The sequence below is a fragment of the Coregonus lavaretus genome, assembly GCF_964263955.1.
Source record: "Coregonus lavaretus genome assembly, chromosome: 8".
NCBI classification, from domain to species: domain Eukaryota; kingdom Metazoa; phylum Chordata; class Actinopteri; order Salmoniformes; family Salmonidae; genus Coregonus; species Coregonus lavaretus.
Window position 1 is genome coordinate 25943637 of NC_139995.1, and position 27038 is coordinate 25970674.

Here is a 27038-nt window from a genome sequence, read left to right on the forward strand (position 1 = left end):
GACAATTTTGAGGGCCTTCCTCTGACACCGCCTGGTATAGAGGTCCTGGATGGCAGGGAGCTTTGCCCCAGTGATGTACTGGGCCGTACGCACTACCCTCTGTAGTGCCTTGCGGTCAGAGGCCAAGCAGTTGCCATACCAGGCGGTGATGCAACCAGTCAGGATGCTCTCGATGGTGCAGCTGTAGAATTTTTTGAGGATCTGAGGACCCATGCCAAATCTTTTTAGTCTCCTGAGGGGGAATAGGCTTTGTCGTGCCCTCTTCACGACTGTCTTGGTGTGTTTGGACCATGATAGTTCGTTGGTGATGTGGACACCAAGGAACTTGAAGCTCTCAACCTGTTCCACTACAGCCCCGTCGATGAGAATGGGGGCGTGCTCAGTCCTCTTTTTTTTCCTGTAGTCCACAATCATCTCCTTTGTCTTGGTCACGTTGAGGGAGAGGTTGTTGTCCTGGCACCACACGGCCAGATCTCTGACCTCCTCCCTATAGGCTGTCTCATCGTTGTCGGTGATCAGGCCTACCACTGTTGTGTCGTCGGCAAACTTAATGATGGTGTTGGAGTCGTGCCTGGCCATGCAGTCATGGGTGAACAGAGAGTACAGGAGGGGACTGAGCACGCACCCCTGAGGGGCCCCCGTGTTGAGGATCAGTGTGGCAGATGTGTTGTTACCTACCCTTACCACCTGGGGGCGGCCCATCAGGAAGTCCAGGATCCAGTTGCAGAGGGAGGTGTTTAGTCCCAGGATCCTTAGCTTAGTGATGAGCTTAGAGGGCACTATGGTGTTGAATGCTGAGCTGTAGTCAATGAATAGCATTCTCACGTAGGTGTTCCTCTTGTCCAGGTGGGAAAGGGCAGTGTGGAGTGCGATAGAGATTGCATCATCTGTGGATCTGTTGGGGCGGTATGCAAATTGGAGTGGGTCTAGGGTTTCTGGGATTATGCTGTTGATGTGAGCCATGACCAGTCTTTCAAAGCACTTCATGGCTACAGACGTCAGTGCTACGGGTCTGTTGTGCAGGGTTGGGTTGGGTTATAAAAAAGATCAGAAACTTTGAACATCCCACGGAGCACCATTAAATCCATTATTTAAAAATGGAAAGAATATGGCACCACCACAAACCTGGCAAGAGAGGGCCACCCACCAAAACTCACGGACCAGGCAAGGAGGGCATTAATCAGAGAGGCAACAAAGAGACCAGAGATAACCCTGAAGGAGCTGCAAAGCTCCATAGCGGAGATTGGAGTATCTGTCTATAGGACCACTTTAAGCCGTACACTCCACAGAGCTGGGTTTTACGGAAGAGTGGCCAGAAAAAAGCCATTGCTTAAAGAAGAAAATAAGCAAACACATTTGGTGGGAGACTCCCCAAACATATGGAAGAAGGTCATCTGGTCAGATGAGACTAAAATTGAGCTTTTTGGCCATCAAGGAAAACGCTATGTCTGGCGCAAACCCAACACCTCTCATCACCCCGAGAACACCATCCCCACAGTGAAGCATGGTGGTGGCAGCATCATGCTGTGGGGATGTTTTTCATCGGCAGGGACTGGGAAACTGGTCAGAATTGAAGGAATGATGGATGGCGCTAAATACAGGGATATTTTTGAGGGAAACCTGTTTCAGTCTTCCAGAGATTTGAGACTGGGACAGAGGTTCACCTTCCAGCAGGACAATGACCCTAAGCATACTGCTAAAGCAACACTCGAGTGGTTTAAGGGGAAACATTTAAATGTCTTGGAATGGCCTAGTCAAAGCCCAGACCTCAATCAAATTGAGAATCTGTGGTATGACTTAAAGATTGCTGTACACCAGCGGAACCCATCCAACTTTAAGGAGCTGGAGCAGTTTTGCCTTGAAGAATGGGCAAAACTCCCAGTGGCTAGATGTGCCAAGCTTATAGAGACATACCCCAAGAAACTTGCAACTGTAATTGCTGTAAAAGGTGGCTCTACAAAGTATTGACTTTGGGGGGTTGAATAGTTATGCACGCTCAAGTTCTGTTATTTTTTGTCTTATTTCACAATATAAAATATTTTGCATCTTCAAAGTGGTAGGCATGTTGTGTAAATCAAATGATACAAACCCCCCAAAATTCCATTTTCCATCTTCCCATACACTAAGTGTTAAAGAACAATTCCCCACTCCTTCTGTTTACAGGCTGTTTTACAGTCTAGGCAGGTCCATTAGTGATGCCACCGTTCCCTATGTATCCTGCCACCATCTGGCTGGGGGTGATCTATCATTCGATTGGCTGCTCTCCAAGTTCCAGCATTGCGCTCAGTAGCACTGCACTTTCTCTGAGGTTATTATTGAATACATCACAACCCCTTTTTTTTCCAAGGCCGTAAATCAGAGTGCTCCCAGTGTGCTGATTGTTTGGGAAGAAAAACGATTGTTACTATGCCTGATCAGATATTGATACAGGTACAATTGTGTGGTGGGAGTGGGAGCTAATGTTTCACTCACCAATACACAATATACTGTGCTATGAAAAAGTATTTGCCCCCTTTCTAATTTTCTCTACTTTTGCATATTTGTGATACTGAATGTTATCAGATCTTCAACCAAAACCTAATATTAGATAAAGGGAACATAAGTGAACAAATAACACAACAATTACATATTTATTTCATAAACAAAGTTATGCAACACCCAATTCCCCTGTGTGAAAAAGTAATTGCCCCCTTACACTCAATAACTGGTTGTGCCACCTTTAGCTGCAATGACTCCAACCAAATGCTTCCTGTAGTTGTTGATCAGTCTCTCAAGTCGCTGTGGAGGAATTTTGGCCCACTCTTCCATGCAGAACTGCTTTAACTCAGTGACGTGTGGGTTTTCAAGCATGAACTGCTCGTTTCATGTCCTACCACAACATCTCAATTGGGATTAGGTCTGGACTTTGACCAGGCCATTCCAAAACTTCCAATTTGTTGCTTTTTTAGCAATTTTCATGTAGACTTGATTGTGTGTTTTGGATCATTGTCTTGCTGCATGACCCAGCTGCGCTTCAGCTTCAGCTCACAGACGGATGGTCTGACATTCTCCTGTATAATTCTCTGATACAGAGCAGAATTCATGGTTCCTTCTATTAAGGCAAGTCGTCCAGGTCCTGAGGCAGCAAAGCATCCCCAAACCATCACACCACCACCACCATGCTTGACCTTTGGTATGATGTTCTTACTGTGGAATGCAGTGGAATGCAGTGTTTGGTTTTCGCCAGGCATAATGGGACCCATCTCGTCCAAAAAGTTGACTAAAGTTTGTCAAAAAGCACCTGGATGATCATCAAGACTCTTGGAAGAACGTTCTATGGACAGATGATTCAAAAGTATAATTTTTTGGACGACATGGTTCCAGTAATGCCTGGCGAAAACCAAACACTGGTTTGGGGATGCTTTGCTGCCTCAGGACCTGGACGACTTGCCTTAATAGAAGGAACCATGAATTCTGCTCTGTATCAGAGAATTCTACAGGAGAATGTCAGACCATCCGTCTGTGAGCTGAAGCTGAAGCGCAGCTGGGTCATGCAGCAAGACAATGATCCAAAACACACAATCAAGTCTACATGAAAATTGCTAAAAAGCAACAACTACAGGAAGCATTTGGTTGGAGTCATTGTAGCTAAAGGTGGCACAACCAGTTATTGAGTGTAAGGGGGCAATTACTTTTTCACACAGGGGAATTGGGTGTTGCATAACTTTGCTTATGAAATAAATATGTAATTGTTGTGTTATTTGTTCACTTATGTTCCCTTTATCTAATATTAGGTTTTGGTTGAAGATCTGATAACATTCAGTATCACAAATATGCAAAAGTAGAGAAAATTAGAAAGGGGGCAAATACTTTTTCATAGCACTGTACACTTGATGTCATTGATTTCATTTTCTTTACACTCTGTAGTGCAAGTCTTGAGAGAGAGAGGGTGAGAGAGAGTGAGAGGATGAGAGAGAGCGTGAGAGAGAGAGAGCGCATCTGTCCTCCTCCAGGGAACCCTGGGCCTTGACACACAGCATCCCACTGAGAGCGGGGGGCATCTAGAGCCCCAACCTCAGAGCTCGTGTGGCTCTTTGGAACCAACTATCACATCCGTCTCCACAGAGTACTGAGAAGAATTATCCTCACTGGTGTCATGGAGTATAACGTTTCATAAGACCCTGAGCCCCATGACTAAGCATACTGAACATATAGAGGCAACATGATGATAAGAATCTTAACCAAGCCTGTCTCTGCCCTGCCTAAAAAAATCATCCGTCCATAAGATGAAGAAAACACTCAAGAACACTCAGAACAACGGTCATCAATGTACAAGAATTTAATCACATAAAATGAGGTTGAGAAAACACAATATAGACATAGAATTATGTTCTAAGTATTGTATAAATAAAACATATATTAAAACATAGAAAAGGAAACTCAAACAAACATTGTTGGTTATCATACTAATCACCTTTAAAGAGCAGTGTGACAGTATCAGTAGAAAAGCCATTGACAATCTATCCATTCTCAGAAAACACATTCATATGTTCAGGACACAGATAATCAGACACTGCACAGTTGTTGTTTTGGAACTAATGTGTACATGTATGTGATTCTGTGGCACTGAAGTGGGGGAGACCAGATGAGTAGTATGAAAATTCTGAATGAACTATCTCTAGACACTGTCTGTCTGTTATGTCAGAGAGAGTGGTCATGTTCAGTGTGTGGTGTGTGTTGGGGGCTTCTGGTGTGTGTCTGTGACCCCTCACACTGTGATGAAGGCCCCCTGGTCACTGTTGGCTGACTCTGGCACCACGCAACGACCCCTTCGCCTGGTCACACGACGCTTCCGGTGGAATTTGGCATAGCAACGGAACCCTGAGACAAATTAATATGAACGCTGTCAGAAGATGGAGAAGCAGGCTACTGACATCAGAAACTGAGCCCTACAAGCTCTGGAAAAAATTAAGAGACCACTGCAAATGTTTCTTAAATCAGCATCTCTACATGTATGACAGCCATTCCATTCCAGTGTCTGTTGAATTCCAACACAGGCACACCTCATTCTACTGAATGAGGTACTGATTAGGTGATCACATGAACCAAATCTTATTTAACAAGGAAAAGTATAAAAACCACTGCTGTGGTCATCACTATCCTCTTGCAATAGGACCAGCTGGATGGCAAAAACAGTGCTAATAGTACCTCAAAAGTAATATTAATTTTTAAAAAAAATTATTGACCATGCCAAAAGAGTTGAAAAGGAAAGTTTTGAGTGAGGAAAAGAAGGGTTCAATTCTGGCTTTACTGACAGAGGGATACAGTGAGCGTCAGGTTGCTTCCATCCTTAAAATTTCAAAGACGGCGGTTCATAAGAACAAGGTCAAGCAGCAGACATTGGGGACAACAAAGCTACAGACCGGCAGAGGGCGAAAACGACTCTCTACTGACCGGGATGACCGCCAACTCATTCGAATGTCACTCAACAACCGTAGGATGACATTAAGTGACCTACAAAAAGAATGGCAAACGGCAGCTGGGGTGAAGTGCACGGCGAGGACAGTTCGAAACAGGCTCCTAGGGGCAGGGCTGAAGTCGTGCAAAGCTAGAAAAAAGCCCTTCATCAATGAGAAGCAAAGAAGAGCCAGGCTGAGGTTTGCAAAAGACCATAAGGATTGGACCGTAGAGGACTGGAGTAAGGTCATCTTCTCTGATGAGTCCAATTTTCAGCTTTGCCCAACACCTGGTTGTCTAATGGTTAGACAGAGACCTGGAGAGGCCTACAAGCCACAGTGTCTCACACCCACTGTGAAATTTGGTGGAGGATCGGTGATGATCTGGGGGTGCTTCAGCAATGCTGGAATCGGGCAGATTTGTCTTTGTGAAGGACGCATGAATCAAGCCACGTACAAGGTTGTCCTGGAAGAAAACTTGCTTCCTTTTGCTCTGACATTGTTCCCCAACTCTGAGGATTGGTTTTTCCAGCAGGACAATGTGCCATGCCACACAGCCAGGTCAATCAAGGTGTGGATGGAGGACCACCAGATCCTGTCATGGCCAGCCCAATCTCCAGACCTGAACCCCATTGAAAACTTTTGGAATGTGATCAAGAGGAAGATGGATGGTCACAAGCCATCAAACAAAGCCAAGCTGCTTGAATTTTGCGCCAGGAGTGCCATAAAGTCACCCAACATCAATGTGAAAGACTGGGGAGAGCATGCCAAGACGCATGAAAGCTGTGATTGAAAATCGTGATTGAAAATCAGGGTTATTCCACCAAATATTGATTTCTGAACTCTTCCTTAGTTAAAACATTAATATTGTGTTGTTTAAAAATGAACATGAACTTATTTTCTTTGCATTATTCGAGGTCTGACAACATTGCTTTTTTATGTTATTTTGACCAGTTGTCATTTTCTGCAAATAAATGCTCTAAATGACAATATTTTTATTTGGAATTTGGGAGAAATGTTATCAGTAGTTTATAGAATAAAACAAAAATGTTAATTTCACCCAAACACATACCTATAAATAGTCAAACCAGAGAAACTTATATTTTTGCAGTGGTCTCTTAATGTTGGTTGTGTTCTCGCTTACATTTTCTGATGCTCTGTGGCCTTGGCCTGTTACGTCCCTTACTCACCTTCCTCGCACATGCAGTCATCATAGCACTTGTTGTTGAGGCCGCGGTTGTGAGGCTTGCACTCGTGCTGTCTCAGGTCACAGCAGGAGCCTATGGGTGGGGTGGAGGGAGAAACGTAAGGTTATTTGCGTAACTCCGGTTCTCTGATAATATGAGTGAAGTATATCACTATGGGGTGCCTTTTGGGGCAGTCACAGGAAGCTTCAATCACACAACTCTGTCGAAAACAGACAGGAAGCGTGGTGAATAGTGGGGAACCCCACTCCTTATTATTAAACCTTTATTTTTACAGGGCCCCATAGTCATACGGCGACTAGGGTATATTTTTCAGATGAGCCCTGCATAAATACATCAAACATATATGCAACATACAATATACAAAATTACAAAACATAATAAGAAAAACAGACACATTTATCAACAAAGAGGTCTCTGATCATTTATCTGAACTGACCATAGGGGACCAGAACATCTAATTTCAGAGATATCTGTGAACAAAAAAAAACTAAAAGCAGCTTTACCCAACTCCGTGGAGACCGAAGGGGCCTCCACTGTTCCAAGCCTGTGACCGGGTTTGGTCATTTGTAAATCTAAATTGAATTAACGATGATAGATACATAGGAAGTTTCTGCATGAGAGCTTTGTAAATAAACACAAGAGAATGCTGCTCTCTCCTTACATACAAAGAGGCCCAACCTACTTTTTGATACAAAACAGACTTCTAAGGGCACAATGGAAAACAGCATCTAGTGGTTTAAGTGTAGATGCTGCTGCATGCATATAGATAATATCCCCATAATCTAAAATAGACATAATAGTGGTCTGGACAATTTCCTTCCTATTAACAAAAGTCAGACATGCTTTGTTTCTGTAACTTGAACTTCAACACCAGCTCAGTGACATGTTTTTTTCTTTTTTGGGGGGGTACTTTTACCCCTTTTTCTCCCCAATTTCGTGATATCCAATTAGTTGTTACAGTCTTGTCTCATCGATGCAACTCCCCTACGGACTTGGGAGAGGCGAAGGTCAAGAGCCATGCGTCATCCGAAACACGACCCTGCCAAGCTCTGCACTGCTTCTTGACACACTGCTCGCTTAACCCGGAAGCCAGCCGCACCAATGTGTCGGAGGAAACACCGTCCAGCTGGCAACCGAATTCAGCTTGCAGGCACCTGGCCGCCACAAGGAGTAGCTAGAGCGCGATGGGACAAGGACATTGCGGTCGGCCTAACCCTCCCCTAACCTGGACGACGCTGGGCCAATTGTGCACCGCCTCATGGGTGTACCGGTCACGGCCGGCTGTGACACAGCCTGGGATCGAACCCGGGTCTGTAGTGACTGCGATACAGTGCCTTAGACCACTGCGCCACTTAGACCGCTGCACCACTCGGGAGGCCCTCAGTGACATGTTTTTTAAATGACAGTTTATCATGAAGCAAGATACCACGATATTTGTAGGAAGGAACTCGCTCAATTTGTGTACCGTTCAAACTAGTCATTACAAATTCATTTAAAACTGGGTTATGGGACCTAGAAAAAAAGCATGCATTTTGTTTTGTTTTGCTTTTAGCACTAACTTTAGATCCAGAAGTGATCTCCGCAGTGCTAGAAAATCTGATTTCAAATTTGAAAAGGCTTAGCCAACCGATGGAGCAATGGAATACAACACTATCATTTGCATACAAACAGTAGTGGGCCGAGTATTTGAACCTTGGGGCACCTCTTTATGTAACTCAAGGAACTCAGATTTGACCCCATATACCTTGATGGCCTGAGTTCTGTCGTTGAGGTCATTATGAAACCATCGGCAAGCATAAGTACCCAACCCTATAGATGACAGCTTATTCAACAGAATAACATGGTCTACAGTATCAAAAGCTTTTAACAAGTCTACAAACATGGCGGCACAATTCTTTCTATCATCTAAGGCATTTACAATATAATTTACAACAAGCATGGTAGCCATAGTTGTACTATGTTCAGGTCTGAATCCAGATTGATTAACATTAAGAATACCATTTACAGATAGAAAATAACGTAGCTGTTTGTTGACAAATTATTCTAGGATTTTCGCAAGACAAGGGAGCATGGAAATAGGTAGATAATTATCAAGATCATTACTATCCCGCCTTTATGGAGTGTCAACACAAAAGCTGCTTTCCACACTTTTGGAATATTTCCTGATACTAAAGTTAAATAAAAAATGTGTGTTACTGAGCAAGCAATGAGGGGTGCTGCAAAGACGGGTCGAAATTGACAGCCCCTAATGACATCTTGGTGTCAATAGCTAATAACGCAGAAATAACTTCTGTTTCTGTGAGTTGCCAAAAAGAAAAACCCGGACTACCATTTCCCGAGTCGACTGATTCCATCGAGGCAACTGAAAGCTGTATGTGGGAAGAACAGTCAACTGACTCGCCAAGACCAGTTTGACCACCAAATCTTTCAAGTAAGAAACCAGCTGAGATAAAATGCTGATTAAAAGCATCACAAATCTTAACATTTTCAGTAATGATGCTAAAACTACTTGCTTAGGCAGGGAGGTAGAGGAATTACCCCGCTTCAGTGAATTAACGGTTATCCAGAATTTAGAGTGATCACTAACAGAGTCTGCCACAGCGCTAAGGAACTAGTTTGATTTCACCTGTTTAACCGAGGCAGTGCACCCATTTCTCAACTGCCCAAATAGCTGCCAATCAGCTAACGAGCCAGTTTGTCTTCGCCCAGGCTTGATTTCTTACCAAGAGGAGGTCTGAGAGTACAGGAGAGTACCATGGATTAGTTCGGTTTTTGACTCTGAGTTGCTTGAAAGGGGCATGTTTATCAGCCAGAGAGGTCAAAATGGATGAGAAAAATGAAAGTGCCAAAACTGGGTCCTGGTATGCAGCTAGTAAAAAAAAGCTTTCTCAAAAGTGAGGTTACAAGTTTATCAACTTTCAAAGCGGAATTACTTTCCCATTGTTCCTCAACTGTAGTGTATGATATACCATTTTCTAGCTCTGAGTCTCTACTTTTATCCAATGTAAAAAACACAATTTCAAATTTTGCTACGTAAGACCGAATCAAGCCGGTCGGTCACATACAGTGAGGGAAAAAAGTACTTGATCCCCTGCTGATTTTGTACGTTTGCCCACTGACAAAGACATGATCAGTCTATAATTTTAATGGTAGGTTTATTTGAACAGTGAGAGACAGAATAACAACAAAAAGATCCAGAAAAATGCATGTCAAAAATGTTATAAATTGATTTGCATTTTAATGAGGGAAATAAGTATTTGACCCCCTCTCAATCAGAAAGATTTCTGGCTCCCGGGTGTCTTTTATACAGGTAACAAGCTGAGATTAGGAGCACACTCTTAAAGGGAGTGTCCACACCTGTCCACAGAAGGAATCAATCAATCAGATTCCAAACTCTCCACCATGGCCAAGACCAAAGAGCTCTCCAAGGATGTCAGGGACAAGATAGTAGACCTACACAAGGCTGAAATGGGCTACAAGACCATTGCCAAGCAGCTTGGTGAGAAGGTGACAACAGTTGGTGCGATTATTCGCAAATGGAAGAAACACAAAATAACTGTCAATCTCCCTCGGCCTGGGGCTCCATGCAAGATCTCACCTCGTGGAGTTGCAATGATCATGAAAACGGTGAGGAATCAGCCCAGAACTACACAGGAGGATCTTGTCAATGATCTCAAGGCAGCTGGGACCATAGTCACCAAGAAGACAATTGATAACACACTACGCCGTGAAGGGCTGAAATCCTGCAGCGCCCTCAAGGTCCCCCTGCTCAAGAAAGCACATATACAGTGGGGAGAACAAGTATTTGATACACTGCCGATTTTGTAGGTTTTCCTACTTACAAAGCATGTAGAGGTCTGTAATTTTTATCATAGGTACACTTCAACTGTGAGAGACGGAATCTAAAACAAAAATCCAGAAAATCACATTGTATGATTTTTAAGTAATTAATTTGCATTTTATTGCATGACATAACTATTTGATACATCAGAAAAGCAGAACTTAATATTTGGTACAGAAACCTTTGTTTGCAATTACAGAGATCATACGTTTCCTGTAGGTCTTGACCAGGTTTGCACACACTGCAGCAGGGATTTTGGCCCACTCCTCCATACAGACCTTCTCCAGATCCTTCAGGTTTCAGGGCTGTCGCTGGGTAATACGGACTTTCAGCTACCTCCAAAGATATTCTATTGGGTTCAGGTCTGGAGACTGGCTATGCCACTCCAGGACCTTGAGATGCTTCTTATGGAGCCACTCCTTAGTTGCCCTGGCTGTGTGTTTCGGGTCGTTGTCATGCTGGAAGTCCCAGCCACGACCCATCTTCAATGCTCTTACTGGGGGAAGGAGGTTGTTGGCCAAGATCTCGCGATACATGGCCCCATCCATCCTCCCCTCAATACGGTACAGTCGTCCTGTCCCCTTTGCAGAAAAGCATCCCCAAAGAATGATGTTTCCAACTCCATGCTTCATGGTTGGGAAGGTGTTCTTGGGGTTGTACTCATCCTTCTTCTTCCTCCAAACACGGCGAGTGGAGTTTAGACCAAAAAGCTCTATTTTTGTCTCATCAGACCACATGACCTTCTCCCATTCCTCCTCTGGATCATCCAGATGGTCATTGGCAAACTTCAGACGGGCTTGGACATGCGCTGGCTTGAGCAGGGGGACCTTGCGTGTGCTGCAGGATTTTAATCCATGACGGCGTAGTGTGTTACTAATGGTTTTCTTTGAGACTGTGGTCCCAGCTCTCTTCAGGTCATTGACCAGGTCCTGCTGTGTAGTTCTGGGCTGATCCCTCACCTTCCTCATGATCATTGATGCCCCACGAGGTGAGATCTTGCATGGAGCCCCAGACAGAGGGTGATTGACCGTCATCTTGAACTTCTTCCATTTTCTAATAATTGCGCCAACAGTTGTTGCCTTCTCACCAAGCTGCTTGCCTATTGTCCTGTAGCTCACCCCAGCCTTGTGCAGGTCTACAATTTTATCCCTGATGTCCTTACACAACTCTCTGGTCTTGGCCATTGTGGAGAGGTTGGAGTCTGTTTGATTGAGTGTGTGGACAGGTGTCTTTTATACAGGTAACGAGTTCAAACAGGTGCAGTTAATACAGGTAATGAGTGGAGAACAGGAGGGCTTCTTAAAGAAAAACTAACAGGTCTGTGAGAGCCGGAATTCTTACTGGTTGGTAGGTGATCAAATACTTATGTCATGCAATAAAATGCAAATTAATTGCTTAAAAATCATACAATGTGATTTTCTGGATTTTTGTTTTAGATTCCGTCTCTCACAGTTGAAGTGTACCTATGATAAAAATTACAGACCTCTACATGCTTTGTAAGTAGGAAAACCTGCAAAATCGGCAGTGTATCAAATACTTGTTCTCGCCACTGTATAGGCCTGTCTGAAGTTTACCAATGAACATCTGAATGATTCAGAGGAGAACTGGGTGGAAGTGTTGTGGTCAGATGAGACCAAAATCGAGCTCTTTGGCATCAACTCAACTCGCCTTGTTTGGAGGAGGAGGAATGCTGCCTATGACCCCAAGAACACCATCCCCACTGTCAAACATGGAGGTGGAAACATTATGCTTTAGGGGTGTTTTTCTATTAAGGGGACAGGACAACTTCACCGCATCAAAGGGACGATGGACGGGGCCATGTACCGTCAAATCTTGGGTGAGAACCTCCTTCCCTCAGCCAGGGCATTGAAAATGGGTCGTGGCGGGGTATTCCAGCATGACAGTGACTCAAAACACACGGCCAAGGCAACAAAGGAGTGGCTCAAGAAGAAGCACATTAAGGTCCTGGAGTGGCCTAGCCAGTCTCCAGACCTTAATATCATAGAAAATCTGTGGAGGGAGCTGAAGGTTCGAGTTGCCAAACGTCAGGCTCGAAACATTTATGACTTGGAGAAGATCTGCAAAGAGGAGTGGGACAAAATCCCTCCTGAGATGTGTGCAAACCTGGTGGCCAACTACAAGAAACGTCTGGTTTTGCCACCAAGTACTAAGTCATGTTTTGCAGAGGGGTCAAATACTTATTTCCCTCATTAAACTGCAAATCAATTCATAACATTTTTCACATGCGTTTTTCTGGATTTTTTTGTTGTTATTCTGTCTCTCACTGTTCAAATAAACCTATCATTAAAATTATAGACTGATCATGTCTTTGTCAGTGGGCAAACGTACAAAATCAGCAGGGGATCAAATACTTTTTTCCCTCACTGTATATGTAACAGGCCAAGCTCTCTGTGAGATTTGAAAACAGCAGGAGTATCCATGTTGACACAAGAGTCAATAGAATTGGATGAGCTTGCCACAATGGGCTTCCTGATTGGATTCAAAGTGACAGAGCTAAGTAGAATTCAGATAAATGTGCACAAGATTACTATTGACAAATCCCAGTGCTTAATTTGAGCCGGATCCTGCCGGAACAGAATCCGGCACCTCTCCGTTTTGGACTGTTTTGTTCCGGAACCTATTTGGCCGGATCCGGTGCCTCTGCTGGCATGACAAATAATTGTCACTTTTTGCAATGTAATATTTTGAATAAAAGCAATCAAAGTTCATTCGAGTTGCCTCTTAGTTAATTCTTCACAGTAGCCACCCTTTGCCTTGATGACAGTTTGGCACACTCTTGGCATTCTCTCAACCAGCTTCATTAGGTAGTGACCTGGAATGCATTTCAATTAACAGGTGTGCCTTGTTAATTTGTGGAATTTCTTTCCTTCTTAATGCGTTTGAGCCAATTAGTTGTGTTGTGACAAGGTATACAGAAGATTGCCCTATTTGGTAAAACACCAAGTCCATCAAGCACTATGATGAAACTGGCTCTCATGAGGACCGCCACAGGAAAGGAAGACACAGAGTTACCTCTGCTGCAGAGGATAAGTTCATTAGAGTTACCAGCCTCAGAAATTGCATCCCAAATAAATGCTTCACAGAGTTCAAGTAACAGACACATCTCAACATCAACTGTTCAGAGGAGACTGCGTGAATCAGGCCTTCATGGTCGAATTGCTGCAAAGAAACCACTACTAAAGGACACCAATAAGAAGAATAGATGTGCTTGGGCCAAGAAACACGAGCTATGGGCATTAGACCGGTGGAAATCTGTCCTTTGGTCTAATGAGTCCAAATTTGAGATTTTTGGTTCCAACCGCCGTGTCTTTGTGAGACGCAGAGTAGGTGAACGGATGATCTCCGCATGTGTGGTTCCCACCGTGAAGCATGGAGGAGGTGCTTTGCTGGTGACACTGTCTGTGATTTATTTAGAATTCAAGGCACACTTGACCAGCATGGCTACCACAGCATTCTGCAGCGATACGCCATCCCATCCGGTTTGCGCTTAGTGGGACTATCATTTGTTTTTCAACAGGACAATGACCCAACACACCTCCAGGCTGTGTAAGGGCTATTTGACCAAGAAGGAGAGTGATGGAGTGCTGCATCAAATGACCTGGCCTCCACAATCACCCGACCTCAACCCAATTGAGATGGTTTGGGATGAGCTGGACCGCAGAGTGAAAAAAAAGAATCCAACAAGTGCTCAGCATATGTGGGAACTCCTTCAAGACTGTTGGAAAAGCATTCCAGGTGAAGCTGGTTGAGAGAATGCCAAGAGTGTGCAAAGTTGTCATCAAGGCAAAGGGTGGCTACTTTGAAGAATCTCAAATATAAAATATATTTTGATTTGTTTAGTACTTGTTTGGTTACTACATGATTCCATATGTGTTATTTCATAGTTTTTATGTCTTCACTATTATTCTACAATGTAGAAAATAGTAAAATTAAAGAAAAGCCCTTGAATGAGTAGGTGTGTCCAAACTTTTGACTGGTACTGTATGTTTGAGACCGACACTTAAAGAATCATAGCCACACAAAGGATTCTGAACGAACCGCAGCACCCCTGATAAATTTAAATACATTTGCCAAAGTTATAGAATTACTGCTGTCTCTTCAGAAATAAATTAAATAATTCAGAATAGCCTACTACACCATGAGAAGGCCTATAATTTAGATACAGATGATCAATAGCTGTGGATTGTAGCCCAATAACAAGGAATAGCTTACAGTCGGGTGTGTCAGTGAAAAAACAGCACCCAGACAAAACAGGCCTTTCGCAATATTTCAAATACAATCGAGGGAAAACACAGGTTAGAAAGCAAATGGCTCCTTCTGAAAAGAGAAGACTATGCTGTAGGCTACCAAAATATATGATAAACGTACAAATATTGTTTTACAAAAGAGAGAGAGGGGCTTTTGGCACGAGCACATCGGCCATCACCTGTGAGTGAGCTGCGCACCATTGGGTGAGTCAGTGAAACTGGAAAACATTTTTAGGACTATAATTTCCTCCTCATATAGCCTACAATATGTCTCCACACACCTAGGCCTAGGCTATTGATGGATTCAAGACAAGGTCGTTTTTATTGATCTCAGATTATCAATTTGTCAGTGTCAAAGTAGCCTGCCATTTCGATAACTTGGGCGGTATTAAAAAATATTCTGCCAAAGTCTCCAGTCATGTAAAATGACATAGAATTGCATGAAATGAGTTTATAAAAAGGCCAACATTTTCCTGGACCCTAGGCTACTAAACATTTTCCCCATGTGTGCAACTTCAATAATGCAGCAATACGATCGCTTGATATACACATAAGGGGGAGCTAACAACAGTGGGTTCCTTTTTTAAAAATTGTATTTTACCTTTATTTAACTAGGCAAGTCAGTTAAGAACAAATTCATATTTACAATGACGGCCTACACCAGCCAAACCCGGACAACGCTGGGCCAATTGTACGCTGCCCTATGGGACTCCCAATCACGGCCGGTTGTGATACAGCCTGGAATCTGTCTGTAGTGACGCCTCAAGCACTGAGATGCAGTGCCTTAGACCGCTGCGCCACTCGGGAGCCCAATGGAAATTACAGTGGCTTGCGAAAGTATTCACCCCCCTTGGCATTTTTTCTATTTTGTTGCCTTACAACCTGGAATTAAAATGGATTTTTGGGGGGTTTGTATAATTTGATGAACACAACATGTCTACCACTTTGAAGATGCAAAATATGTTTTCTTGTGAAACAAACAAGAAATAAGACAAAAAAACAGAAAACTTGAGCGTGCATAACTATTCGCCCCCCCAAAGTCAATACTTTGTAGAGCCACCTTTTGCAGCAATTACAGCACATGTTGACATTTTCAATACACTCCTGATCCTGAAACAGGAACTACCATTCTAGGGTTATGTTCAGTTTCACAACAAATAGATCAAATGATTTACATCCTCCCAGCAATTACAGCTGCAAGTCTCTTGGGGTATGTCTTTATAAGCTTGGCACATCTAGCCACTGGGAGTTTTGCCCATTCTTCAAGGCAAAACTGCTCCAGCTCCTTCAAGTTGGATGGGTTCCGCTGGTGTACAGCAATCTTTAAGTCATACCACAGATTCTCAATTGGATTGAGGTCTGGGCTTTGACTAGGCCATTCCAAGACATTTAAATGTTTCCCCTTAAACCACTCGAGTGTTGCTTTAGCAGTATGCTTAGGGTCATTGTCCTGCTGGAAGGTGAATCTCTGTCCCAGTCTCAAATCTCTGGAAGACTGAAACAGGTTTCCCTCAAGAATTTCCCTATATTTAGCGCCATCCATCATCCCTTCAATTCTGACCAGTTTCCCAGTCACTGCCGATGAAAACCATCCCCACAGCATGATGCTGCCACCACCATGCTTCACTGTGGGGATGGTGTTCTCGGGGTGATGAGAGGTGTTGGGTTTGCGCCAGACATAGTGTTTTCTTTGATGGCCAAAAAGCTCAATTTTAGTGTCATCTGACCAGAGTACCTTCTTCCATATGTTTGTGGAGTCTCCCACATGCCTTTTGGCGAACACCAAATGTGTTTGCTTATTATTTTCTTCAAGCAATGGCTTTTTTCTGGCCACTCTTCCGTATTGCCTAGCTCTGTGGACTGTACGGCTTAAAGTGGTCCTATGGACAGATACTCCAATCTCCGCTGTGGAGCTTTGCAGCTCCTTCAGGGTTATCTTTGGTCTCTTTGTTGCCTCTCTGATTAATGCCCTCCTTGCCTGGTCCGTGAGTTTTGGTGGGTGGCCATCTCTTGCCAGGTTTGTGGTGGTGCCATATTCTTTCCATTTTTTAATAATGGATTTAATGGTGCTCCGTGGGATGTTCAAAGTTTCTGATATTTTTTATAACCCAACCCTGATCTGTACTTCTCCACAACTTTGTCCCTGACCTGTTTGGAGAGCTCCTTGGTCTTCATGGTGCCTCTTGCTTGGTGGTGCCCCTTGCTTAGTGGTGTTGCAGACTTTGGAGCCTTTCAGAACAGGTGTATATATACTAAGATCATGTGACAGATCATGTGACATTTAGATTGCACTCAGGTTGACTTTATTTAATTAATTACAGTGGTGAAAAAAGTATTTAGTCAGCCACCAATTGTGCAAGTTCTCCCACTTAAAAAGATGAGAGAGGCCTGTAATTTTAATCATAGGTACACGTCAACTATGACAGACAAATTGAGGGAAAAAAATCCAGAAAATCACATTGTAGGATTTTTTATGAATTTATTTGCAAATTATGGTGGAAAATAAGTATTTGGTCACCTACAAACAAGCAAGATTTCTGGCTCTCACAGACCTGTAACTTCTTCTTTAAGAGGCTCCTCTGTCCTCCACTCGTTATCTGTATTAATGGCACCTGTTTGAACTTGTTATCAGTATAAAAGACACCTGTCCACAACCTCAAACAGTCACACTCCAATCTCCACTATGGCCAAGACCAAAGAGCTGTCAAAGGACACCAGAAACAAAATTGTAGACCTGCACCAGGCTGGGAAGACTGAATCTGCAATAGGTAAGCAGCTTGGTTTGAAGAAATCAACTGTGGGAGCAATTATTAGGAAATGGAAGACATACAAAACCACTGATAATCTCCCTCAATCTGGGGCTCCACGCAAGATCTCACCCCGTGGGGTCAAAATGATCACAAGAACGGTGAGCAAAAATCCCAGAACCACACGGGGGGACCTAGTGAATGACCTGCAGAGAGCTGGGACCAAAGTAACAAAGCCTACCATCAGTAACACACTACGCCGCCAGGGACTCAAATCCTGCAGTGCCAGACGTGTCCCCCTGCTTAAGCCAGTACATGTCCAGGCCCGTCTGAAGTTTGCATTTGGATGATCCAGAAGAGGATTGGGAGAATGTCATATGGTCAGATGAAACCAAAATAGAACTTTTTGGTAAAAACTCAACTCGTCGTGTTTGGAGGACAAAGAATGCTGAGTTGCATCCAAAGAACACCATACCTACTGTGAAGCATGGGGGTGGAAACATCATGCTTTGGGGCTGTTTTTCTGCAAAGGGACCAGGACGACTGATCCGTGTAAAGGAAAGAATGAATGGGGCCATGTATCGTGAGATTTTGAGTGAAAACCTCCTTCCATCAGCAAGGGCATTGAAGATGAAACGTGGCTGGGTCTTTCAGCATGACAATGATCCCAAACACACCGCCCGGGCAACGAAGGAGTGGCTTCGTAAGAAGCATTTCAAGGTCCTGGAGTGGCCTAGCCAGTCTCCAGATCTCAACCCCATAGAAAATCTTTGGAGGGAGTTGAAAGTCTGTGTTGCCCAGCGACAGCCCCAAAACATCACTGCTCTAGAGGAGATCTGCATGGAGGAATGGGCCAAAATACCAGCAACAGTGTGTGAAAACCTTGTGAAGACTTACAGAAAACGTTTGACCTGTGTCATTGCCAACAAAGGGTATACAGTATAACAAAGTATTGAGAAACTTTTGTTATTGACCAAATACTTATTTTCCACCATAATTTGTAAATAAATTCATTAAAAATCCTACAATGTGATTTTCTGGATTTTTTCTTCTCATTTTGTCTGTCATAGTTGACGTGTACCTATGATGAAAAATACAGGCCTCTCTCATCTTTTTAAGTGGGAGAACTTGCACAATTGGTGGCTGACTAAATACTTTTTTCCCCCACTGTATGTGACTTCTGAAGGTAATTGGTTGCACCAGATCTTATTTAGGGGCTTCATAGCAAAGGGGGTGAATACATATGCATGCACCACTTTTCCGTTATTTATTTTTTTGAATTTTTTGAAACAAGTAATTTCTTTATTCATTCATTTCATTCACCAATTTTGACTATTTTGTGTATGTCCATTACATGAAATCCAAATAAAAATCCATTTAAATTACAGGTTGTAATGCAACAGAGATACAATCAGTTCTTCAAAATCCTGTTTCAGCCGTTCCAAACTACCATTCCTAATGTCTTTAAATTCCACTTTGACTACAACAGCATCAATCTCTGTGTGCTGACGTAGAATGGTAGGGAGCAGCCTAGTAATATCCTGTATTCGAGCTCTGGAGTAGCACAGAGTTTTTGGTCCAGGAACAAAGACATTTCCTACCATAGAGCTGTCTAAAACAACAGCCGGCGAGATGAGAGGAAATACGCCCATTCCTACGTCTCGCATGATTTGTGAGACCCGTCGAGGACTAGTGAGAGGCGGAATCTCACATGCTCGCAACTCTTGGCACCCGGTTCAAGCCTCCCATAACCAGCGAAATGTCATTTCCTGTAGAAGCCACCGGCAAGGGAGACAGAACAGGGGATGAAGGTGCCGGAACCTCTTGATCCAGGGCGGCGAAGCTGTTTGAAGTCTTTATCTGGTCCGGACTTCCCACCGCCAAGGAGGCCCCTATTGCCAAAGGTCGCTTCTTTCGACATCCATGATGTGCCTCCATGGCTGGTTGGTAGGGTCAAGAATAGGAACATCCAGAAGCATCCTACCAACTCCATTCTCCAGGGAAGGGGTAGACCCCTTCGGGGAGGGATCCTTGCAGAGCACCGGCCAGTCGGCTGTGGAGAGACGACACGGCAGCGACACTCCCACCAGAGCGGCATCCAGCAACTGGAGTAGAGGAAAAAGTAGGTGGACATGGATTCCCCAGTAGATTATGTAAATTCGCTACTTGTTTGCTAAGAGTAGCCACTTCGCCCCTGTAGTCCAATGCAAGCAAACAGTTGCTACATTGAAAGTCTGGATGGTCCACATTGTCCCAGAATAGAACAAAATAAGCACAGCTCCTGCAGCTTTGAAAAGATTAGTTAGCAACCTCCATTTGAAACTACAGGCTAGCTGGGCTTCTGTGTCTCTCTTGTTTACAGGAATTTACTAAAAGTTTTTTATAAGCTACAGTGGGTTCGTAAATACAGCCCGCACCCCGCTTCCTGAAACAAGCACATCCAGTGAAATGGCAAACACACAAGCAACACACACCCGAGTCACACACCAGTACGGCAAACAGAGAGAAAGCGGACGACTTGCTCATCGTATGGATCCTGGCTGCACATACACTATATGAGCGGGAGATGACCAACTCGCAAGTTGGTGCTGTAGAAACAAGCAGTAAATTGCGGGGCAGTGAGCCAAAACACAGGTCAACATGTTATAAGGCTCCACGGTCCCACACTCTACTTCATTATCAAGCATATGTTTTCATCCTTACGCACAGTGTGAAGGGAAACGTAGTGAGATACTTCACTCATATTATACTTCACTCATATTATTATTGTCGGTAGAACCTCATAAAAGGTATGAGGGGTAGCCCAAAATGCCGCATTACAGATCTATTGGATAGAGATGCCTTTGAATAGTGCCCATGATGCAGCCATACCTCTGGTGGAGTGGGCGCTCAAGCCCTCCGGAGGTGGTAAACCCTTGCTATTATAAGCCGATATAATAGTCTTCCATATCCAGTGGGATAGACGCTGGCTAGAAATGGGCCTGCCCTTACAGAGCCCAATAGACAAAGAGCTGGTCGCTCTGTCGTAGGTCTCTCGTCGTTGCCATGTAGATGCGCAAGGTGCACATTGGACAGAAGTGATGGAGATGCTCTTCTTCCGTGCAGAAAAAAAGCGGTGGGCGAAAGGTTAGCAACTCCAAAGTGAGGCAATTGTAAGCACCGCTAACCTTAGATGTAAAGGCAGGGTTAGGTTGTAAGGTAACCTTTGATAACCCCAGGGCAAATAGCAGGTACGAGTGGTGGACTGACCGTGCGTGCAGCTCACTCACCCGCTTTGCGGACGTAATGGCTAAAAGTAATGCAGTTTTAAATGAGAGATATCACATTCCTACGCTTTCCAGCGGCTCAAATGGTTGCTGTGAAATTACCTCAAGCACAATAGGTAGATCCCACGATGGGACTAATGGCTTGGACACTGGGCATAAGCGACACGTGCCCTTCATAAAATGACAAATCAGGGGGTGTTTTCCCGCTGTATTATTGTCAAAGCCTATATGACAGGCAGAGATTGTAGTCAGGTACCCCTAGTGGAGTGCCTCCAGCAAAGACAGAGCGGTCCCTCCAGTGGCGGAGAGCCACCACGCAAGGTGAGGTCACTGTAATCCTCTGATTGAGGTGACAGTGGGGACACAGGCGTCGAGCAGACACCAAGCACTGATCATTTCTCATCCTCAATAGTCACAACGGAACTACTGAGATGGTGGAGGCCATCAACACCAATGAACCCTTATGATCCCATTTGAACATGGAAAGGCACTGGCGAAGCGTTGTGATTTGCCTGTTTGATAGCGTGGCCCGGAAAGAAAAATAATTCAGTCCGAAGCCCAGAAATTCTATTTCTTATGTGGACACTAAACAGCTTTTTATCTGATTGATCCTGAAACCTAACTTTGTGAGGTAGGTTACAAGGAGAGCTGTGTCTCTCACTGCCTGCTCCTGTATGTATGAGCAGAGCAGGTAGGCATCTATGTAGGCAGATATTCTGAGTCCCCTGCATCTCAGGGGAGTTAGGGCCGCGTCTACACACATGCTGAATGTCCGAGGGGCTAGTGCTAGCCCGAAGGGGACAGCGAGATATAGGCTGTGCCCTGATAGGCGAACCCGAGAAATCTCCTGTGTGCTGGCAGAATACTTATATGAAAATAAGCGTCCTGCAGATTGACTGTAGTGAACCAATCGCCTTGCCAAATGGAGGGAGACAGCACGTTGTGCGTAAGCATATGTAACGTGAACTTTCTTAGATAGTTGTTGAGGACCTGTATGTCCAAGATGGGGGTTTGCCAAGGGATGGACAGTGCATGTGTGCCAAGCGGAGAGCTACAGTATGGAGGACACTCGGTGGGAAAGTGGGCTCCCTCCGTCTTCACTGTGCGTGGACACAAAACGATGGGTCGCTGCTTTGTGGGGGGAGGTGGAAAGTCTACCTTCTGCCCGAGAGGGGGCAGGGCCAGACACCATGTGAGCTGTGCCCTGCTCCCTTTTGCCGCTGGGAACAGACCCCAGGATGGTTGCCCCCACTTCCCTTCCAGGGTAATCGCCGGGGTGGGACTTTGAAGCGGCTGCAATGAAGGACCGCTTGCCCCATGACCTGCCTCTGCTCTGAGACCTCGCAGTCTGCTGCGACGGTGGGGGTTCGGAGCCCCTGGCACCAGTGTACTGCCCTCGTCCTGCCGTGAAGTTACGCGGACTCGTTGCAGGGGACGTCGGACCGTGATGAGGCCCGGGTCTATGTGGCAGGCAGAAGTTGAAAGTCTCGCCTTCTGTCCTGCGAAGTTCCACCCTACACATACACATTTTGGAGGATGGAGGAAGATAAACATTCAGGCCAGGGAGAGACATGCTGGCAAGGGAGCAGGCACCGTGTTTGGGGTGGAGGTGGTTAGCTAGAGAAGGTTCTACTGGAGGGGTTTGCAGAACCTCAGCTCCTCCATACCCTGCATGTCCATGGCAGCAAAGTCCCTAGCTGGGACCTTGCCCGACAGGGGCTTTTCCCAGTTGTGTTTGGCCTCAGCCAAGCATGCTGGAATCGCGGGGACATCCTGTTTCCCAGGGACGGTACAGGATGGAAGTCTCTTCCAATCGATTCAGTCTCTTTCAGCATTTCACTCAATCTTGAGCTTGGCTGCATCCCGTTTGTACACATGGAGCAGCCCGTACTCCATACTGGGAGAGAGGGGCCCTTCCTCCCCAGGGGGGTCTTCCTCCCCTTCTTCATCCTCTTTGTGGAAATGGTGCAGAATACTGTCATCCTCCTCTTCGTACATCCCCTTGTCTCCCTTCCCTGTTGCTAGTTTGTTGAACAGCGGGTGGAAATCCGGGAGGAGACCGTACATAACCTCAGCTCAGCTGGTTTCATTCAGGGTTGTTGGGTTGCCTCTTCGCCTGAAGGCTGGGAGGAAGAAGAGCCTCGGGATGGGCAGCCTGGCTCACCCTACTTTTGAGACTTGACTTAGGCAACTCCTTGCCATGCTTGCAGGACTCGAGGTTAGCAAGAGCGGCCTGAACATGCTCCATTCCCAAGCAGTCAACACAGATGGTATTGTGTGTCCCTCCCTGACATGTAGGACCCGCATGGGCACGAGCAAGCCAGAGGTCTGCTGGGTTCACCCTGTGCAGGGGTAGTAGTAGCCATAGCTCTGGCTAGTGGGTCCAGGCTATGCTTGTGCTGGCTGACGCTTAGCCGTATAGCTAGCTAGTCCTGGCATTAGCTAGCCAGCATTCACCTCGTGGGCTAATTGCTAGCATACTGCTAGCTGAAGAAAAAATATGTGGCATAACTCTTTGGTGAGCTAGGTTTGCCTTGCAGCATGGGCTAACCAAATATTAAAAGTCTATTTTCTCTTTCACCGTGGTGGGAAAAAAGCAGCACAAAGAAGTTAGCTAAGTGGGCTTTTGGGGCGAAGGCTAGCCGTGTGGTGCTAGTGTTGACTGTAAACTGTGAAGGAAACTTTTCCTTTGGGTAAGTGTGCTCAATTCATGCAATGCGAAGCTGTTATCCTGTGCTAGGCAACGCGTCCTGTACGGGTCCCCTGTGAACAGTTAAGCAGGAAAGCAGTGGTTCATGTCGTGCTGAGGAGAGATAGATAGAGCTTGTGTTCTCCGTTAAGAAACAGATAATGAAGTAGAGGGTGGGAAGGAAGAAACTGATAATGAAGTAGAGGGTGTTACCGTGGCATTTTATAAGGAGTGTGGTTCCCCACTATTTGCCACGCTTCCTGTCTGTGTTTGACAGACGTGTTATTGGAGCTTCCTGTGACTCCGCCACCCGAAGGTATGTCCCCATAGTGAGATACTGAAACAAGTATTTGAAAGAGAACCACATCACACGGGTCAGCTTCAAACACTACTCATGCCAGCCAGACTGTCCCTCATAGTCTCTCAGATTGGAAGACTGCACTTCATCTACCAACAGTGTGGCGGAGGTGAAATCACAAAGAAAAGTGACTTTCAGTTGTAAATTCAAACGCGAATGTTTCGACCATCACATGGCCTTTATCATAATGAGCTTTCATGAGACGATGACCTGAGTGGCCAGAGGTCAAGGGTCAGGGGTCAGCAGAGAAGTGGATAGGGGACAGTTTAGTCACTGACCTGGGAGGCAGTCCAAGTGGTGGTCACATGGCTCGATGGCATCAGCGTCCACCGTCACGTTGCCACTGCTCAGGTTCTTACTGCGCCGCTTGTCTTCAGCACATGCAAAGGGATCATTAGGATTTTTGGGGGAGTGAACACTTATTCATGTGTGACTTTCAACCAACATTAATATTAGCTGTATCTTCTCAAACTGAGATGACTAAATGTGTATTTGAAGAAAGTGCTGACCTTTCTTCCTGGAGGATGGCCAGGCATCCACTGGCTTCATGTCCTCGTAGTCCGTCCAGTCAAACAGTGTCATGTCCAGAGTGGGCATCACCTCTCCTTGCACATTGTGGCCTGACTTCTGTAATGCAGAGAAAATATTATAGCCACACTTAAGTAGTCTATAACTACATTCCCGTATGTCTCTGTTGGGGAGGATGTGAACAGACACCTGGCAGATAAAATGGCCTGTTAGTTGTGGACACTCAGGACTTCACAGCCCAGAGTGCTTTACAGGCAATCAGTGGGCTTCGGAGGACATGGCTTCCTACTGCACTGTTTATGGCCCTGAGGCAGCATACATGCATCGTACTAAACAGTGTTACTACTGGTCAGAGTAGAAGGCCTGTGAATCACTTTCACACAGCTGTGATTTTACCGGTATGTCAATGTCCTTCAATATCACACCCTGAACCAAAGCAATTTAAGCATGAGTCAATATTGAATAAAACTCCTCAGAGGATTACTTAGCCAAAACTGATGTCATAAACTTCAACGAAGCTCTTTACATAACTCCTTTCCTCTGGACCGTGTTGACAAAATAATAGCAGGTTATAATGAAGTCAATATGACATTGAGAGGTCTCCATGGGATGTCTAGAGAGAATGGACCTGAGAAGAACATCTATCAGGAAATAAGGGTCTGTGCCAAACAGACTCCTTGTGCACATTGATCCCAGCTCATTTCGTCTCACCCAGAGGAAACATTGAGGAACATCAATTAGATGAATGGCGGTGGGATACTAGTGCTTGGCTGTTCATTTAGCCATCAGCCGGGATCGAACGTTAATTAAGAACTCTCGCAGCGTCCCTGTGTCATTGAACCCAGGTCCACTCCAAGTGAGGCTATCATTTCCACTGCAGGCCGGTATCTGACAGCTCCTGAATAAAGACATGCACACAATATCCAATGCTCTCTGGCAGCTTGTAAACAGCATACCAAGCAGTCAGACAGTCCAGACATCAAATACTCACAGGGGCCAGTAAAGCCAGACAGGGCTTCAGTAACTATGAAACTATGGACCTGGGATAGGCACCACAGAACACCAGCCTGGAGTCAGTCAGACCTCAACATTGGCTGAGTACTGTTATTTACCAGTCTGATGAGTGTATTGGTGGTTTAATAGCATCCTGAGAAAAATAGAGGGAGGATAGAAGAGGGGGAGCATTTGTATAAGTGAGAAGCAGGGAAGGGATCTATCTATCTATCTATCTATCTATCCGGGTGAGTGATAATTGTGATGGCAGGCAGCATTCTGGGAGAAAGTGAAGGAGAGATGATAGGTAATTTAAAAAGCCTGTCTCCTCATTTCTCTGAGATGAGCAATGAGCTATGTGATACATTAAGCCCATTACGGAGCCTAGGTATTTTCAAATAGGACTCTTTCTTTACCATGAATAGCTCTACAAATCCTACAACACTGAATTACAATAGACAATGTTGTTTTGAATAAGCACTCATATGTCTTTATGGGGTACCTGGGGTTTGGTGGAGGCTGGGGGCAGCGTTGGGGGATGTTCGCTCATCACCATGGTAAACGCAGAGGCGCCGGAACCAAAGATGGCGGAGGAGACAGATCCCTCCTTCAGAACAGAGCCTAGCTCAGGCTCAGGGAGGAAACCTATAGGAAGGATGGATGGACAGAACAGGGGTGGGGGAGGAGAGGAAAGACCAGACATGATCATATCCACCTGAGAAGATTTCTCCCTGTCGACAAGGAAATGCAGTTTTGTTTAGTTTTTTAAGTATAAGGTCAACTTCACACTTAACCTCTTAAACCATGGCGCCCTCTGGTGGCATTTTCTAAACAACGCATAATATTGTATATTGTAAACGCATGTTTAGTACTGTTAGAAAGGTAAAAACTGTGGGATTCTGATAAAGGTGTCAGAATTTTTTTTACTATTACAGAGCCAAGTCAAATGTTGGGGAGTAAGAGATTTGAAAGTCTAGGTTTGAGATAAAATATGTCACCAAATACTGTCCCAAAACGATGTATTAAAAAACCAAACAAATGGTCAGATCTTTTACTTAACCCTCCCGTTGTCCTAGGGTCAAAATGACCCGTCACTGTGTTGAACCAACTTTATTTAATTTTTATATTTGGGGGATCATTTGTGAGAAGGAGGCAGTGAGACTTTAAAGAAAGTATCACTGCCTCCTTCTCACAAATTATCCAAAAAATATACAAATTAAATAAAGTTGGTTCAACACAGTGGCGGGTCATTTTGACCCTAGGACAACGGGAGGGTTTTAATGGTGGAGCTCTAAACATGTACAAATTCCCATAGGAACACAGCCATTTTAAAAGCGCAGGGCTTGTACAATGTGCCATGCCTTCATTTTTTGTCTTACAGGAATGATATACATACAGTGCATACAGAAAGTATTCAGATGCCTTGACTTTTTCCACATTTTGTTATGTCACAGACTTATTCTAAAATTAATTAAATTAAAATTTTCCCTCATCAATCTACACGAAGTACCCCATAAAGACAAACCAAAAACAGGTTTTTAGAAAGTTTTGCAAATTTATAAAAAATCAAAAACAGAAATACCTTATTTACATAAGTATTCAGACCCTTTGCTATGAAACTCGAAATTGAGCTCAGGTGCATCCTGTTTCCATTGATCATCCTTGAGATGTTTCTACAACTTGATTGGTGTCCACCTGTGGTAAA

At 44.7% G+C, this 27038-nt stretch overlaps 1 protein-coding gene across 1 annotated transcript in view; it reads right to left on the minus strand.

Annotated features, from left to right (window-relative positions):
• Positions 1 to 4295: 4295 nt before the first annotated feature.
• Positions 4296 to 27038, minus strand: part of LOC311133638 (draxin-B) — a 46611-nt gene continuing 23868 nt past the window's right edge. The window contains exons 3-7 of the mRNA XM_084167164.1: positions 25836 to 25978; positions 24322 to 24439; positions 24091 to 24183; positions 6626 to 6715; positions 4296 to 4860 (exon numbers count right to left, since the gene is read on the minus strand). Of these exons, the coding sequence (XP_084023290.1) occupies positions 4748 to 4860; positions 6626 to 6715; positions 24091 to 24183; positions 24322 to 24439; positions 25836 to 25978 (557 nt within the window). The 3' untranslated portion in view covers positions 4296 to 4747. The remainder of the gene's footprint in view (positions 4861 to 6625; positions 6716 to 24090; positions 24184 to 24321; positions 24440 to 25835; positions 25979 to 27038) is intronic.